This window comes from Trichomonas vaginalis, chromosome I (genome assembly GCF_026262505.1).
Source record: "Trichomonas vaginalis G3 chromosome I, whole genome shotgun sequence".
NCBI classification, from domain to species: domain Eukaryota; phylum Parabasalia; order Trichomonadida; family Trichomonadidae; genus Trichomonas; species Trichomonas vaginalis.
In genome coordinates this window covers 15,990,558-16,004,402 of record NC_067203.1, presented here as the reverse complement: position 1 = coordinate 16,004,402, position 13,845 = coordinate 15,990,558, and the positions used below count along the sequence as shown (strand labels likewise).

Here is a 13,845-nt window from a genome sequence, read left to right as displayed (position 1 = left end):
AATAAAAATTATCTATATGACATAAGTTAATCAAATAACAAAAAAATTTCTGGATCAAATTTGATTCAATTTTTTAAAACATTTCTTAAAAGGATGCTTTTCATCTTGACTTTCTCTTCTATATCAGTTCAAGCAATCAGTGTCCCACTAGGATATCAAGAGCTAATGATTACTGAAGAAACAGATCTCAGTTTGAAACCATATAATTTTCCAACCAATACATATATTCATTCAGTATTTCTTAACAATGAAGATTTTATTTATCTTTCAAAATCGTATGTTCAATTAAGCAGTAGTTTTCAACATAAAATCAAAGCACAAAATTATCCGATTAAATTAAAATTTTGTATATTCAAAAGCGAAAATGCATGGGGCCATCAATATCTAATTGTTTTTAATGGTGGAGATGGCATAAACTATTTAGATATACCTTTCGGTAAATTGCAAATTGTTCTATTTCTTAGTACAACAGAATTCAATTATAAAATTGAAAATATTACTTATGGTTTATATCAGTCAGGCGAATTTGATGATCCTCTTCAAGCAACTGGTAATATTGATTGTCATAATCGAAAATTCTTAATGATAACGGCACATTTTAACAGAATCTATTTTAAAGCAGAAAAAGTTAATAAAAACATTGAAGCTCAGGGATTCATAATTGATCCTGATAATGTAACTCGATTAAATGAAAGTTATACATTTGGAACAGGGTTAAGAGCAATATTAGGAAAGTATGAGTATTTAGTAGATGAAAATCCAATAACTTTAACTATTTCTGAGCAATCTATCAACAGCGCTCATTATATCATTGCCCATGAGTGTAAAGATATACTTTATCAAGATAATGATAACTGGAAGAATTTTCCTGTAATACAATCTATCGGGCATACTGGTAGTATCACAATTAAATCAAAATCTGGGACAAAAAGTCTTAAAATCCAGGTAATATCTTATTTCAATCCGAGCGGAACACTAAAACATGTAGATTTTGTGTTAAATCCAGAAAATGAGAAAGTTTATGTTGGAGAAACATCAAACAGCTCTGAAAGAGTAATATTCGCATCATGGTATCCGATGACATTCACAGAATACTTTAACTACACTGCAAAAGTTGATATGACAACTCCTGTTTTCGGACAAGGTATAAATTATGTCTATGAAAGTGGATATGAACTTAGATATGTTTTTTATGTTTGCTACCAATTTCGTTCTTATGGAACTTTTACATTTGGAGGATATAATTTCCAATCTATGTTAAATGAAGATATGACAAATTTCAATAGAGGAATTTATAATTTTACCAAAGATTCAGTATTAGAAGAAAAACAAATAGATGACATAGAAGTTTATGTTAAATACTCTGGTGTTTATAGGGTAAATACAAAGCTTCCATTCAAAGAAAATGAATTAAGAACTATTGTTCTTTCCTCTCAGAACACACATTATTCATTTATAATTTTCAAGAATGCCCACGAGTTTATGTTAGAAGATGGCTCTCCTCTCATTCCCGTATATTCATCCACAAAAGGGGATATAGTTGTAAATAAAATTAGACCAAGAAATGGAGCTTCAGAACTGGATATTGTATACAAAACAAATTTTTACTCTGATAAAACATCAGTTGACATAATCTATAATGATTTTGATATAATGTTCCGTTCCAAACTTGATGAAAGAACCAATATAATCATTGTTTTATCTTCAGTTAATTCGGAAATATGCAAATTTCATGATTATATCCATCAAAAAGGAAATTATTTTGAATTAGGTAGAGAAGATGTAGGAGTTTATTCATTTAAGAACTTAACAGAGTTACCAGAAGGAGCTGTAAAAGGTAGACATAAAATAAAAGGTCTCAAATCAATATTTGATGTTCCAACGTATTATATTGATGATGCTGAAATTAAGACAATTACTGTTAATGAAAATGAAACTCGAGTTTATGCAAATCATTATCCAGTAGATGAGAAATTCCATTTTTATAGTGAAGGTGATTTAGTAATTGAACAAAAAGATAGCTCCTATTCAATCAAATCAAACTCAGGACCCCAAAATATGAAAATAGGCAAATAACAGTAAATTGGCGCACACCGTATTATTATTCAGTTGATGAACTTTCTGAAGAGCCAATGGGATATAAAATCATTCCATCAAGAAACATACAATCACGAGGAATATATTCATTCTATTCATTCTCAACAAATATCACATCTTTAAGTTTCGGTCGCAACTACACTGTTCACGCAGCCACAAATGATGGAAAAATTGAAAAATTAATATTTACCCCCAATCAAACTATTGCTTTAAAGAGCGTCAATCTTCTTATTTTTGATCCATCTGATGATTATTTCCAATTGTCAAAGATTATTTTTGATGAACCTGAGAAAGTGAAACCATTTTCTGGAAATTATTCTAAATTTTCTAAATATGTTTTAACACCTATCTTACCATCACCAACACCAATAAGAACTCCAGAACAAACACCTTCTCAAGAGAAAATTGTCACACCTCAAATGACTGACAAAGATAATAAACACGACGATGATAATGATAATAACGACGAAGGAGATGATCAGAAGTCCAAATCAGGAAAATTAAGTTCTGGTGCTATTGCAGGAATCATTATTGGCGTTCTCATTATCGCAGCGGTTTGCATTGCAGCGATCTTTATCATCAAGAAACGCCAAGCATTAGAAGAAAAATCGACAGAAGATCAAGCTCAGTTTATGAATATGATTTAAGATTAACAGCACTTGAATATCAAAAACCATTTCTAAATCCTTGATTTTTTTTTCTTCTAAAAAATCAATTTTTTTAGTTCAACTAAATATTTACTAATTCCAGTGATGCAGATTTGGAAGTTAGTTTCAATTTTGGTTTGTGCAAATCTTGTATTATCTTCCGAATTGGTATCACTACAAAATCAATTTGACTTAATTGGGAATGGGAACACTTTTTATAAAATGTGCTAAAAACAATTCTAAACAATTTTATAAGATCATTTGAGATTTATAAATAAGGTAAAAAATTCCATGAAAGGGAATCAGATTATGAATTTCTCATTTTGAATGTAACGGAATGTTTCCTATTAAAGACACTAGATCATGCATTGTTATTAATATTTATTGCACCATTTTCCATCATCTAATATGATTAAATTACAAATTAAATTATTCAATTATTTCGAACGACTGATCTAGTAAATTATTACGTAATGAAGTACTATTTATATACCAAAGAATAATTTTATTAAAAAAAAGATGTTTTATATAAATAAATTTCATTCTCCTTGTTCTGCAGGAGGTTGTGCTGGAGCAGCTGGAGCTTGTTCAGCAGCTTCAGAAGCTCTACCTGTTGGTGCAGCGCTTGTTGAAGCAGGAGCTGCAGAAGCGCCATCTGTTCTTGCAGTTTCTCCTTCTGGTTTCTTCTTCCTTTTGGCCTCTTTGGCGATCTTCTTTGCATTTGTAAGTGAAATGGCTCTCGTATTTTGGAATGTATTCGCATCCATTTTGACTGTTAATTGGAATTCACCTAAAGGCTTTTCAGTGACTAAAGTTAAGAACTTCTCTGCAAGTCCTTCAGGACATTCGAAGTTATTAAGTAGTAAAACGGCATTAAGTGGAGCGCATCCTTTAATTCCATCATGTAAAGCGTTCAAACATTCTGCATTATATCCGAATACGTTATCTGAAAGGTCAAGTCTATTTAATGAATTATTATCTGGTAGATTTGCACCAATAGCTGTTGCTCCAAGCGGACCAATTTGATTTCCTTTAAGAATTAGTTCTTTGATCTGGCATTCTGGTTTAGCAAGCCATTTGGCAAGAGTTTCAGCGCCTTTATCGCCAATATTGCAAAAACTAAGGGATAATCTGTTCAATGAAGGACAATGGCCATAATGGCAAAGACCAGCAACACCTTCATCGCCAATTCCAGCATTAAAGTCAAGCTCAAGTATTGTTAGGAATTTAGATTCAACAAATCCTCTTGCAATCGCTCTACAACCACTTGGACCAACATTATTGGCATGGTATGCTAAACCAACAAGTTCTAATGGTTGTTTCAATGCATGGGCAAGAGCATGAAGGCCTCCATCGCCTGATTTTGTATTAAGGAATGATAAGATTTTAATTTTGACGTCTGTTGTTTGATATGTTTCAATTAATGGTCTAATGCGATCAGGGTTAACTTCTTCGTCGGCAAATTGCAACATGATTGGCTGCTTCTTTGCTTTTTTAATAATTGCATCGTTGTAGATATCCATGACTGGATCTAGAGGCTCAACACCGAAGAGCTCGCAATTCTTTTTGTATGCTTCGACAAAATCTTGAAGTTTTTCAAATGGTTTCTGTTTCTTCGCCTTTTTTGGAGGCATCGAAAAATAACGATTTTTTTTCTTGAGGGGGGGAAACACCTTTATTCAAAAAAATTAGCAAACTTCCAAAAAATGCTAGTGTAATACCTTTATATAATTCTAACGACCACCTCTTAGAAAAGAACGATTTTCTCATATAAATCATGGGCATCTTTGCGGGAAATTTGATTATTTTAAGATATCAATCGGAATGAATAACCAAATAGTATTGAAAATAAGTCACATGGACTTTATGCTAAGTTTAATAGTTCCCACATATAGAATTTACTTTCAAATCTCAAAAAATGTCACAATATTTCTTTCTATATAAAAATTATGCAAAATTTTGACTATTATCTTGATGCATAGATCATTTAAATCACTGAGAATGATATAAACTCTAATATCTAAACTATTATTATTCAATATCGATTTTATCAAGAATTATTATTCAATAGTAGTAGAATGTAGTTGTATTTGATTATGTTGTTAAGTGTAATATCAAATTTAATGAGTATGTTTAAATAAAAAAAAGTTTACTGAGCTGGATCAAAAGCAGCGCGGAAAGCGTTAAGTTCTTCTGTCTCGACCTTGCCGTAGCCGATGATAGCGCAAGCACCGCAGTTCATCTGGCGGCGGACTGATCCGTCAGCCTTAAGATGTGTAAGGCCAAGAGCTCTACCGAGGAGTTCCTTTTTCTCAACTTCCTGAAGCTTGACGTTGTGCTTCTTGCAAAGGCCAGCAACGAGGTTCTTGTAGTCCTTGTTCTCCGTATCAGAAGCAAGAAGGACGAGTTGAGCCTTGCCCTTAAGGATAGCCTTGATTGTGCACTTGATGCCCTTAGCAACTGTGCCAGAAAGGTTGATTTGGTGGAGACCAGCTTCAATAACTTGGTTTGTTGATTCAGCCATAATCGAAAGGCCAACCAAACCGTTTTTTTGTTTGTAAAATTCTTCAGAAATGAAAATGAAAAAAGCTTTATGGCTGATACATTTAAAATAAGTGTACTAAAATATTTCATTTTCGAGAGAATTTGCCCAAACAAATTCCCCATCAATTTATTTTCTTGTGCCAAAAGCAACTTTAAGTATATCCCCAATCATAATTTACCAATGGAAGTATTATGGATATTGCAAGAACAGAAGTTTATATAGATTATAACTTTGATCTAATTTACCTATTTAATTTGATGAAGAGTTATAAGTCAAACATGTTATTACCTTATAAACATATATGTCATGTGATTAATTCTTGATAAATACTTAATAAGGTGAGAATAGTTTACTTTGGGATTGAAATTTCATATGGCGAAAGATATGATAAATAAGGGACTTATTTCCTGACAAGAAGTCAACATCTCTGAAAAATAGTGAGAATAATAAAAAGTTTTAATTATTAATTCATAACAGATCCAAACTTAATGTTTTATCGTATGAACTGGGGTTCAACATATAGTGATAGAATACATGTTAAATAAAATAGATTGATCAATTTATTCCATATTTCTGTAAAATATTAAGCTATAATAATTCATTGAGAAGAAGATAATTTGATGGTTAGCCACTGCATATTAATGCAAACCTTTTGAGAATATTCAGTGTCTTTATGATGTGCATGCCAATAAAACTTTTCATTCACCTGCAATCTTGTTTATGGTTTAGAATCATTTTCTTGTTTGATCTTTTGCTTTTTCAGAATTACTTTTGTTATTGGCTTTTTCAAATTCTTTTGATGCTTGCATTGTTTTGTCTGAATGATACAGAAGTTTTTCTTCGGCGAACTTATGCGCATCATTTAGTTGTTTCTCAATTTCATTTTTAACTTTGCTTGCATAATCTTTAGTTGTTTCATAAATATCAGGGAAGTTATTCTTTGCAAACTCTTTCGATCTATCAACTGCTTTGTTTGCATAATCTTTAGTTGTTTCATAAGCATCAGGGAAATTGTTCTTTGCAAATTCCTTCGATTTATCAACTGCCTTGCTTGCATAATCTTTCACTATATTAAACCAATCATTTACTCTTTCGTCATTCTGATTTTTAGTTCCTGTCTTTTTAGATTTTGTTTCTTTTTCATCATTGAATTTGTTGTTTTCTTTTTTAGTTTCAGATTGAGTATTTTGTTTTCTATTATTAAAACTGACATTTTCCTTTTTAGAATTAAATTCACTTTTCTCTTTATCATTATTTAGTTTATAACTTTCATTTGAATCTGTTTGATTGACTGTCTTTGTGTGAATTGATTCATTTAACATTAGAGCAAGTTGTTTGAAAGTTTCGATATTTTTCATTGTAATTGATAATGTATTTGATAAATTAGTATATTTCGTGGAATTTTGTAATGCATCAATCAAACTAAGTGATCCAAATGTAACAACATTGTTCAATAATGTTAAAGCTAGATTCAGTGAGTCAAATTCAGACGAATTTGTAAAATTAAAATTAAATTCATTATTATTATCAAATTGCGTATTATTTACAAACATTCTCTGATAGGTATTATCATAAGTTTCACCTGAATTTTGCACTCTATCTTGATAATAACTATAAAACGTTTTTAGAGTTAAAGCATTGTACCTCGTTATGGAATCATTCTTCTGTGTGTGATTTAAGATTTTCGAAATCTTTGTGACACCTCCAAATATATTCTTCGCATGATTTGAATAATTTAAAAATTTCATATCTTTTCCTGAAAAATTTAATGAATCGGGAATAATTGATATCATTGAGTTATTATTCTTATATAATTTGAAATCCATATTTCCAGCTCTTAAGATAGAGAGAAGAGTGCTCATTCTTCAAAATAATTTTTGATTAAAAGTGACCAAACAACCAAAATTTTCAATAAATCCACAAAAATTTGAAAGAAAAGCTGTTTTATCTGAAATTTGTTTACCAGATTAAAGACTTAATGAGAATCCATATAGAATGTCCTGCTTTCAGCAATATTTTCCAGACGACAATGAAAATTTTGTCATTTTTCCATACGACAAAAATAGCATTGTCACTTTTCCATACGACAATAAAACATTGTCTATTTTTTTCCCAAAATAGCAAACATCGTTTTGAACTATCAAAATATCTTGTAAATATGTAATATATTAATGACAAATACACTTTTGATGAACCAAATCCTAATTTGATTCATAACTTAATTATCTTCTGAAGATATTTCGGCTTATATTCTTTAAATCTAAAATTGTGTATGCCTTTAAATTTATTGTGAAGTAGGCTTCTTCAACCATTGCGTTTGCCATAAAATTCTGATAAAAGTTTAATTATTAACAATTTTTATTTAGAAAACAAGAATTACATCAAAGACTAGAGTTTATCTTAATCTCTATATATTTTTGCCTGCTAATAAGATTCTATGATCATATCCATTATGATATATTGCTTCTGTACTGGTTCTTTTATTAAATTTGAACTCTATGACATATTCATGTGACCTTTTTGAGTTACCAGTGACCCATAACTTAATGAAATGTGTACCTTCATCCATATTTTGATCCAATTGAATTACAAAAGAGTAGTGAATAAAAGTTTTCCGACTATTTAAAGATATATTTTGTTGGGGATACATAACTTCATCTATTGAGTATGACAAAATCAAATATGCGGAATTGTTTGGATCAATTATTCTGCAATTTATAGTTATTTCCTCATCACGATTCTTGAAATATACATATTTTTGGTTATATGATATTTCCAGTAAAGGAGGCTCAAAGAAAAAAGAAAAAAAAAAAAAAAAAAAAAAAAAAGGTAGTGGGGCTTCCAGGCACTTCGTGCCTTCTAGCCCTGATGTTGATGTTTAGTATAAATGAAGTTTTTATTCGGAGGACTCTTCTTCTTCCTCCATTGCTTCTGGGAAGAAGCCTTCTTCTGGGTCGAAAACATTATATAATGTGTCGCTTTTCACAAATTATATATGTTTTCATGTTTTGTCACTTTTCTGTCACTTTTCAGGGAAAAAACATTTTTATTATTATATATAAATGAATTTTACAAAACCTCCGTTACCGTTCTTTGGAAATAAGAGTAAATGTAAAGATATTATATTGAGAGAACTTAAGAAACTACCGAATGGTCTAACATTTGTAGATTTGTTCGGTGGAAGTTTCTATATATCCCATTTGTGCCATACAATATTCCCAGACTCAAAGATTATATGCAATGACTTCGACAACTATATGGACCGTCTCAAACATATTCCAGACACTAACAAAATATTGAAAGAGTTAAAAGAAAAGATTCAGATAGGTAAGATGGAACGTATACCATTAGATAACAAAAATATTGTGAGAGAGGTTTTGAAAAAAGCAGAATATATAGACTGGGATAGTATATCTGCTAGACTATTATATAGTGGTGCTATAAGAGTTCATGACATTGAAACACTTATGTCAAAAGTTTTATATCTTAACTATACAAATGTTTTCAAAGAGGACATAGAAAAATATATTGAGGGTATAGAGTTTGTGAGATGTCATTGGACAGAGTTGTATGAAAAATATAAAGACAAGGAAAATGTTTTCTTTATAGTGGACCCACCGTTCTATAACACATGGGATTTTCAATACCAAGTAGACTGGACTTTGAGAGACTCTTTAGAAACTTTAGACGTTTTACATAACCATCCATGCTTTTACTTTACATCCGATAAAAGTGGTTTGGAAACCGTTATGAGATGGCTAGAGGACATACATGACTATGAGTTTATATATGACAAGATAGAATATGAGAGAGGTCCTATAAACTGGAGAAAGTGTCACAATAAAGAAATTTTATTAGTAAGTAAATGTGGTTTGAAATAGGACTACTTGTTTTAGGTTTTTTCCATTGTGTCATTTATTTATTTGACGTGGCAGAAAAGTACAGAGAATATGAAGATGAACCAATGCCTGCAAATGTTCAGCATATGTACTCGTAAGAGATATTTTTATCTAATATTAAATGGACGCACAGAACTTAGCGAATGCACAGCAACCTGGACAACCAAACCCAGAGAATATTCCAAATGAAGTTAGAATACAAACTGCAATGGCAAACTATGGTCAAGTGCCAACAGATGTACAAATGCAAACTGCCATGTCAAATGACGCTGCGTTAGGTTTGCCACCATGGTATGCAAATATGAGATGGAAAGAGTTTTATACAAACCCTGAAGTGGGATATAAACAACTTTATGCAGATGACGCGAACACAGGAGTTGACCCAGAATATGTTTTCTACCAGAGGAGAAACAGAATGTATGAGCTCCAGTTAAAGAATGCTATGGAACTCAACAGGAAACGTAAGAGACTAGGCGGACATTAGATTTTTACATATAGTAAAATGGGTTTCTTCAGTAGTATTGGAAACTTCTTCAGAAGAGTTGGAAGAGGTATATGGAATGGAATAAAAACCGTAGGAAGAGGAATTTGGAACGGAGTCAAAAATATTGGTAAAAGAGTAGGTCAGTTCGTTGGTATTATACCTAAAGACCCTGAACCAGAAGAACAAGCTCCTGTTATACAACAACCTGAACCTGACCTGCACCACAGTCTAGTTGGCAACCAAATCCAACACCTCAGCCGTATTAAAAAATTATATTTTTACCGTTCGATAGTAGTTGTATATGAAACTAAGTTCTAAGTAAAACGCATGGTATAATGGAATTATTCTTTTTCTTCCATCTGTAGTAAACCATACTTGAAAGTCTGAAATACTTCCACTTGGTGGTTCGTATAACTTTGTAGGTTTTTCGTAAAAGTCATTTGCCAAGCATAAGAAAGAGTTTTGGGCGCCAGAAAATGAAGCATGAACAATAATAGCAGCTGGGTCGAAAACATCTTTAAATAAATATGGTTCATCTCTTGCATATCGACTGTAAATATTTGCTAAAGGAAGTTCGACTTTCTGATTTAACATTCTTTGCAAATAATACCATGACATTGCAGTGAATTCTGTATATATTTGTTCGTCTTTCTTTGGATTGTCTTCGTAGATTTGAAATGACACTTGTGAATTTTGTTTGTCATATACAATTCTCACATAAAGTGTGCTCTCGGTATTTGCATATTCATCAGCATATTTTGCATAACATGAATTTATTTTATCTTCTATATTTTTTAACGCAGTCTGTAGAGAAGATGAAAGGTCAACTTGTATTAGCTCAATTTCTTCCCACATTTTTCGTTTCCCTTCAGATATATAATCTATATGAAACCTTACAATAAATGGAAAACTTTTATCTTCTACAGACACAAACTTCATTCTACGAAAGCCAATAGCTTTTGTGACAGATGGGTCTCTTAGCCATCTTAATGGGTAGTCAAAACGATAGCCTTCATGCTTTACGGTCTCTGTCTCAAACTTTTGACCGACATTAGTAAAAAGTTCATCTAATGGTTTAGTTGTAGCAACTCTTGAATTTTCTTTTTCTATTGGAAGCATATTTTATCTAGAATAAAAATGTCAAATGAAACAGCGTCTATGAGAGAAATACAACACAACCGACAACTCATTATGCAAGCTCTAAATAAGAACACAACAAACTTTTCAAACTATTCTAAGATATCTGAGTCATTGAAAGAAGGAAACTTAAAACTGACATTAAACCCAATGACAGATGAGTTTCTGTTTCAAGACAATAAGAACCATACTGTCTGTATAAATCCAACAAAAGGAACTTTAAACGAGAAACCTATAAATGAACTTCTTTTGAAAGCAGATGTTGACAACAAAGCTGACAAAGAATATGTAGACGATGCAATAGCAAAAGAAGAAGAAAGAGCTAACAATGCTTATGCAACAAAAGAACATACTCATCCTGAACTAGCAGACAAAACATATGTTGACAATAAAATGTCAAGTGAAGTGACAAGAGCTGAAAACGAATATTCTAAAAAGACTCATATACATTCTATATCTGAAATAACAGACTTAAACGTTAGCCTTGAAAATAAGGTAGATAAGGACTTATGGCTAGTGTGTTAGTGAAGAAGGCGGATAAGGAATATGTGGATGAAAAAGATAAAGAAATTATAGAAAGGGTTGACTGGTACCATGAACGGACATCAAAGATTTTAAAAACTAAAGCCGATACAGGATGGGTTTCAGGATGTTTAGACCTTAAAGCAGATAAAACTTATGTTAACGATGAGTTAGAGAAGAAAGCAGACAAGAACCATACACATACAAGTTTTACAACTGTTGCTATAGAAAGTATTGAAGGAACGGTTGAAGAAACTGGTGGGGATGCAATATATTGTAAACCTCCTAACTTTCCACAAGGTTTAACATCGGATGACGACATAACGACGATGAGAAACATTAGATGTAAAGATGTTTATGTCATGAAGGATGAACATAATATTAAATTCACTGCTCAAGATTTATATGACAAGAAAGCAGACAAAACAGAGCTTCAAACATTAAAGACAGAAATACTTCAAACATTATATCCTATAGGCTCTATTTATACGTCAATGAACTCTACCAGACCAGAAGTAGTACTTGGTTTTGGAACTTGGACTCAAATAGTCGACAGGTTTTTGTATTGTGCAAACTCTTCAAAGGAAACAGGTGGAAGTAAAACGATTTCAGGTGAAAATTTACCTGCGCACAGTCACTACATAGATTTAAGTACATCTCAAGCAGGTTGGCATAAGCATAGATTTGGGATTGGTCAGCAATGACAAAAGGTAAAGGATATGATGTTAAAGACAACGTTAAGTTTGCTATAAATTGTTACTGGAGTAACACTGAGGGAGGAGGAAACCATACACATCGCGTTTCAGGATATACGCAAACAACGGGACAAAGTAAAGACTACATGCCACCTTACATGACAGTTTACGCATGGTATAGAATTGCTTAGTCGTCATTTTCAACTTCTTTAGCATATTCGTCAGGAGTTGTCTTATATTTGTTAGGAACTGTCTTTGAAAGTATACCACCTTGAACTTTGACAAGTTTGAAACGAGGTCTGACAATAGTAGTTTTATCTTCTGCTTGCAGTCTGTACATTTTGCCATGTTTGCCTAAAACTTCATAATATTCTCTTGTATACTTTCTTCTATTTTTACGAACACGAATGTGAGTACCTGTCGAGTTCCCATTGTTGTCATAGTCAATAGTATTTTCATATGGGTCGCGTTTAGGTATTTCTATTTTTACTTTGTCACCTTTCTTAAGTTTGAAGCCGGCATTCTTTCTTGTTTGTCTCTTTTGACTAAATTATTAAATATATAGTCTTTCTCTAAGTCAGGGTTGTTTTTCATTTCTTCGGGGGAGTGGTTTCCCAAACCTTTTTGTTTACGGCTATTGTAAATATTTAAAACTTGTCTCATCTTTGCCATGGAGAAGTGTCTATATTTGTCGTCATATGACATTTCATTTGCTTCACCACCTTGTGGTTGGTTTAAGTCTCTTAACATTTTTATACAACTGTCAATGACACCAAGAGCAGAATGGTTTTGGTCGACAATGAAATATTGGTTTACATTTTTTGAACGCAGATAGTTTTTAATATCCTGATTTGAAAGAACTTTCACAGTCAGATGTCAGTTTTGTTGGATGGTATTTGTCAACGAATATTGTCAAAGCTGCAATCTAAAAATATTTTTGGACTGTAATGGTATGGCTTCACAGTATCTTGTGTTTTGACCGACAAATATTAGCCAGTATGGTGGTCCATCTTCTCTATACCTCGGAATGTTTTCCAAGATATCCATAAACCAAGCATTTGGTGTTGAACTAAAGATTTTTATCATGAGTGCTTTCTTTGTCGCTTTAGAAACATAGGGGTCCTTGTTTGGATTCGTCATTTTTTAACCCATAAGAAATGGGTTTATTTGGCGCATTAGCAGGAGTTGCATCCAGATTTTTGCCCGCAGTGGGAACAATAGCCAGAGGTGTATTTGGAGTTGGAAGGAAGATTTTGAGTACATTAGGTATACTTAAAGAGAAAGCACAACCTATTATACAAACTGTACAGAAAGGTTGGGATGTAGCACGAGATGCAGCAAATCTTATTCCAAATCCTGAAACAAGAGGAAAAGTTCAAGGATGGATGGACAATGTAGGAAGACAAGCAGGAAACTATATAACAAAGCAAATGACTACTATAACCAAGCAGGACACTATATGGACCAAGGTGAAAGATTCTTTAACAGAGGATATAACCATGCACAACAGTGGGTAAACAATAACCAACCGCAACCGCCTCAAACGTGGGGAATGTAAAGTTTTTTACTGAGATGAAATGAACAATACAGCATTGAGACAAATGGGTTCAAGATGGATTTGTCGGCTTCCAGCAGTTACACAACCACGTGTTTGTCAAGTTCTTCCTATACCTCAGGAAGTTTTAGACCGACTTAAAAAACCTAAACAACCAGTTGAAAACAAACCAAACTAAAATTTTTTACTGAGATGAAATGACCGAAGAAGTTGAAACGGTAGATTTGACACCACAAACAAAAAGTTCAGAACCATTGTCAAAAC

General features: G+C 32.3%; 10 protein-coding genes and 2 pseudogenes across 12 annotated transcripts, besides 1 other annotated feature; 8 read left to right on the top strand and 4 right to left on the bottom strand.

Moving 5' to 3' along the window:
• Positions 1 to 93: 93 nt before the first annotated feature.
• On the top strand, positions 94 to 2,076 carry TVAGG3_0994390 (uncharacterized protein; the record flags this gene model as incomplete). The annotated part of the gene is made up of 1 exon (XM_001277010.1): positions 94 to 2,076. One exon carries the CDS (start codon positions 94 to 96, stop codon positions 2,074 to 2,076), a length of 1,983 nt encoding a protein of 660 aa, XP_001277011.1.
• Positions 2,077 to 2,132: 56 nt separating this feature from the next.
• TVAGG3_0994380 (uncharacterized protein) lies at positions 2,133 to 2,744 on the top strand (the record flags this gene model as incomplete). The annotated part of the gene is made up of 1 exon (XM_001277009.1): positions 2,133 to 2,744. The coding sequence occupies one exon, from the start codon at positions 2,133 to 2,135 to the stop codon at positions 2,742 to 2,744; it is 612 nt and encodes a 203-aa protein (XP_001277010.1).
• Positions 2,745 to 3,265: 521 nt separating this feature from the next.
• Positions 3,266 to 4,378, bottom strand: TVAGG3_0994370 (uncharacterized protein; the record flags this gene model as incomplete). Its single annotated transcript, XM_001277008.1, has 1 exon — positions 3,284 to 4,378. The coding sequence occupies one exon, from the start codon at positions 4,376 to 4,378 to the stop codon at positions 3,284 to 3,286; it is 1,095 nt and encodes a 364-aa protein (XP_001277009.1).
• A 515-nt stretch (positions 4,379 to 4,893) lies between these two features.
• On the bottom strand, positions 4,894 to 5,288 carry TVAGG3_0994360 (structural constituent of ribosome; the record flags this gene model as incomplete). The annotated part of the gene is made up of 1 exon (XM_001277007.2): positions 4,894 to 5,268. The coding sequence occupies one exon, from the start codon at positions 5,266 to 5,268 to the stop codon at positions 4,894 to 4,896; it is 375 nt and encodes a 124-aa protein (XP_001277008.1).
• A 202-nt stretch (positions 5,289 to 5,490) lies between these two features.
• Positions 5,491 to 7,151, bottom strand: TVAGG3_0994350 (response to water deprivation; the record flags this gene model as incomplete). Its single annotated transcript, XM_001277006.1, has 1 exon — positions 6,021 to 7,151. The coding sequence occupies one exon, from the start codon at positions 7,149 to 7,151 to the stop codon at positions 6,021 to 6,023; it is 1,131 nt and encodes a 376-aa protein (XP_001277007.1).
• Positions 7,152 to 8,087: 936 nt separating this feature from the next.
• Positions 8,088 to 13,845: part of a mobile genetic element that runs on past the window's edge.
• On the top strand, positions 8,352 to 9,005 carry TVAGG3_0994340 (phage tail repeat-like family; the record flags this gene model as incomplete). Its single annotated transcript, XM_051254202.1, has 1 exon — positions 8,352 to 9,005. A coding segment is annotated over one exon (654 nt), but the record flags the coding sequence as incomplete, so codon positions are not given.
• TVAGG3_0994330 (uncharacterized protein) lies at positions 9,310 to 9,672 on the top strand (the record flags this gene model as incomplete). The annotated part of the gene is made up of 1 exon (XM_001277005.1): positions 9,310 to 9,672. One exon carries the CDS (start codon positions 9,310 to 9,312, stop codon positions 9,670 to 9,672), a length of 363 nt encoding a protein of 120 aa, XP_001277006.1.
• Positions 9,691 to 9,938, top strand: TVAGG3_0994320 (uncharacterized protein; the record flags this gene model as incomplete). Its single annotated transcript, XM_001277004.2, has 1 exon — positions 9,691 to 9,938. A coding segment is annotated over one exon (248 nt), but the record flags the coding sequence as incomplete, so codon positions are not given.
• Positions 9,943 to 10,739, bottom strand: TVAGG3_0994310 (annotated as a pseudogene). Its single transcript has one exon. A coding segment is annotated over exon 1 (797 nt).
• Positions 10,810 to 11,294, top strand: TVAGG3_0994300 (phage tail repeat-like family; the record flags this gene model as incomplete). The annotated part of the gene is made up of 1 exon (XM_051254201.1): positions 10,810 to 11,294. A coding segment is annotated over one exon (485 nt), but the record flags the coding sequence as incomplete, so codon positions are not given.
• On the top strand, positions 11,469 to 12,217 carry TVAGG3_0994290 (annotated as a pseudogene). The gene has a single exon. A coding segment is annotated over exon 1 (749 nt).
• Positions 13,604 to 13,759, top strand: TVAGG3_0994280 (uncharacterized protein; the record flags this gene model as incomplete). Its single annotated transcript, XM_051254200.1, has 1 exon — positions 13,604 to 13,759. The coding sequence occupies one exon, from the start codon at positions 13,604 to 13,606 to the stop codon at positions 13,757 to 13,759; it is 156 nt and encodes a 51-aa protein (XP_051079774.1).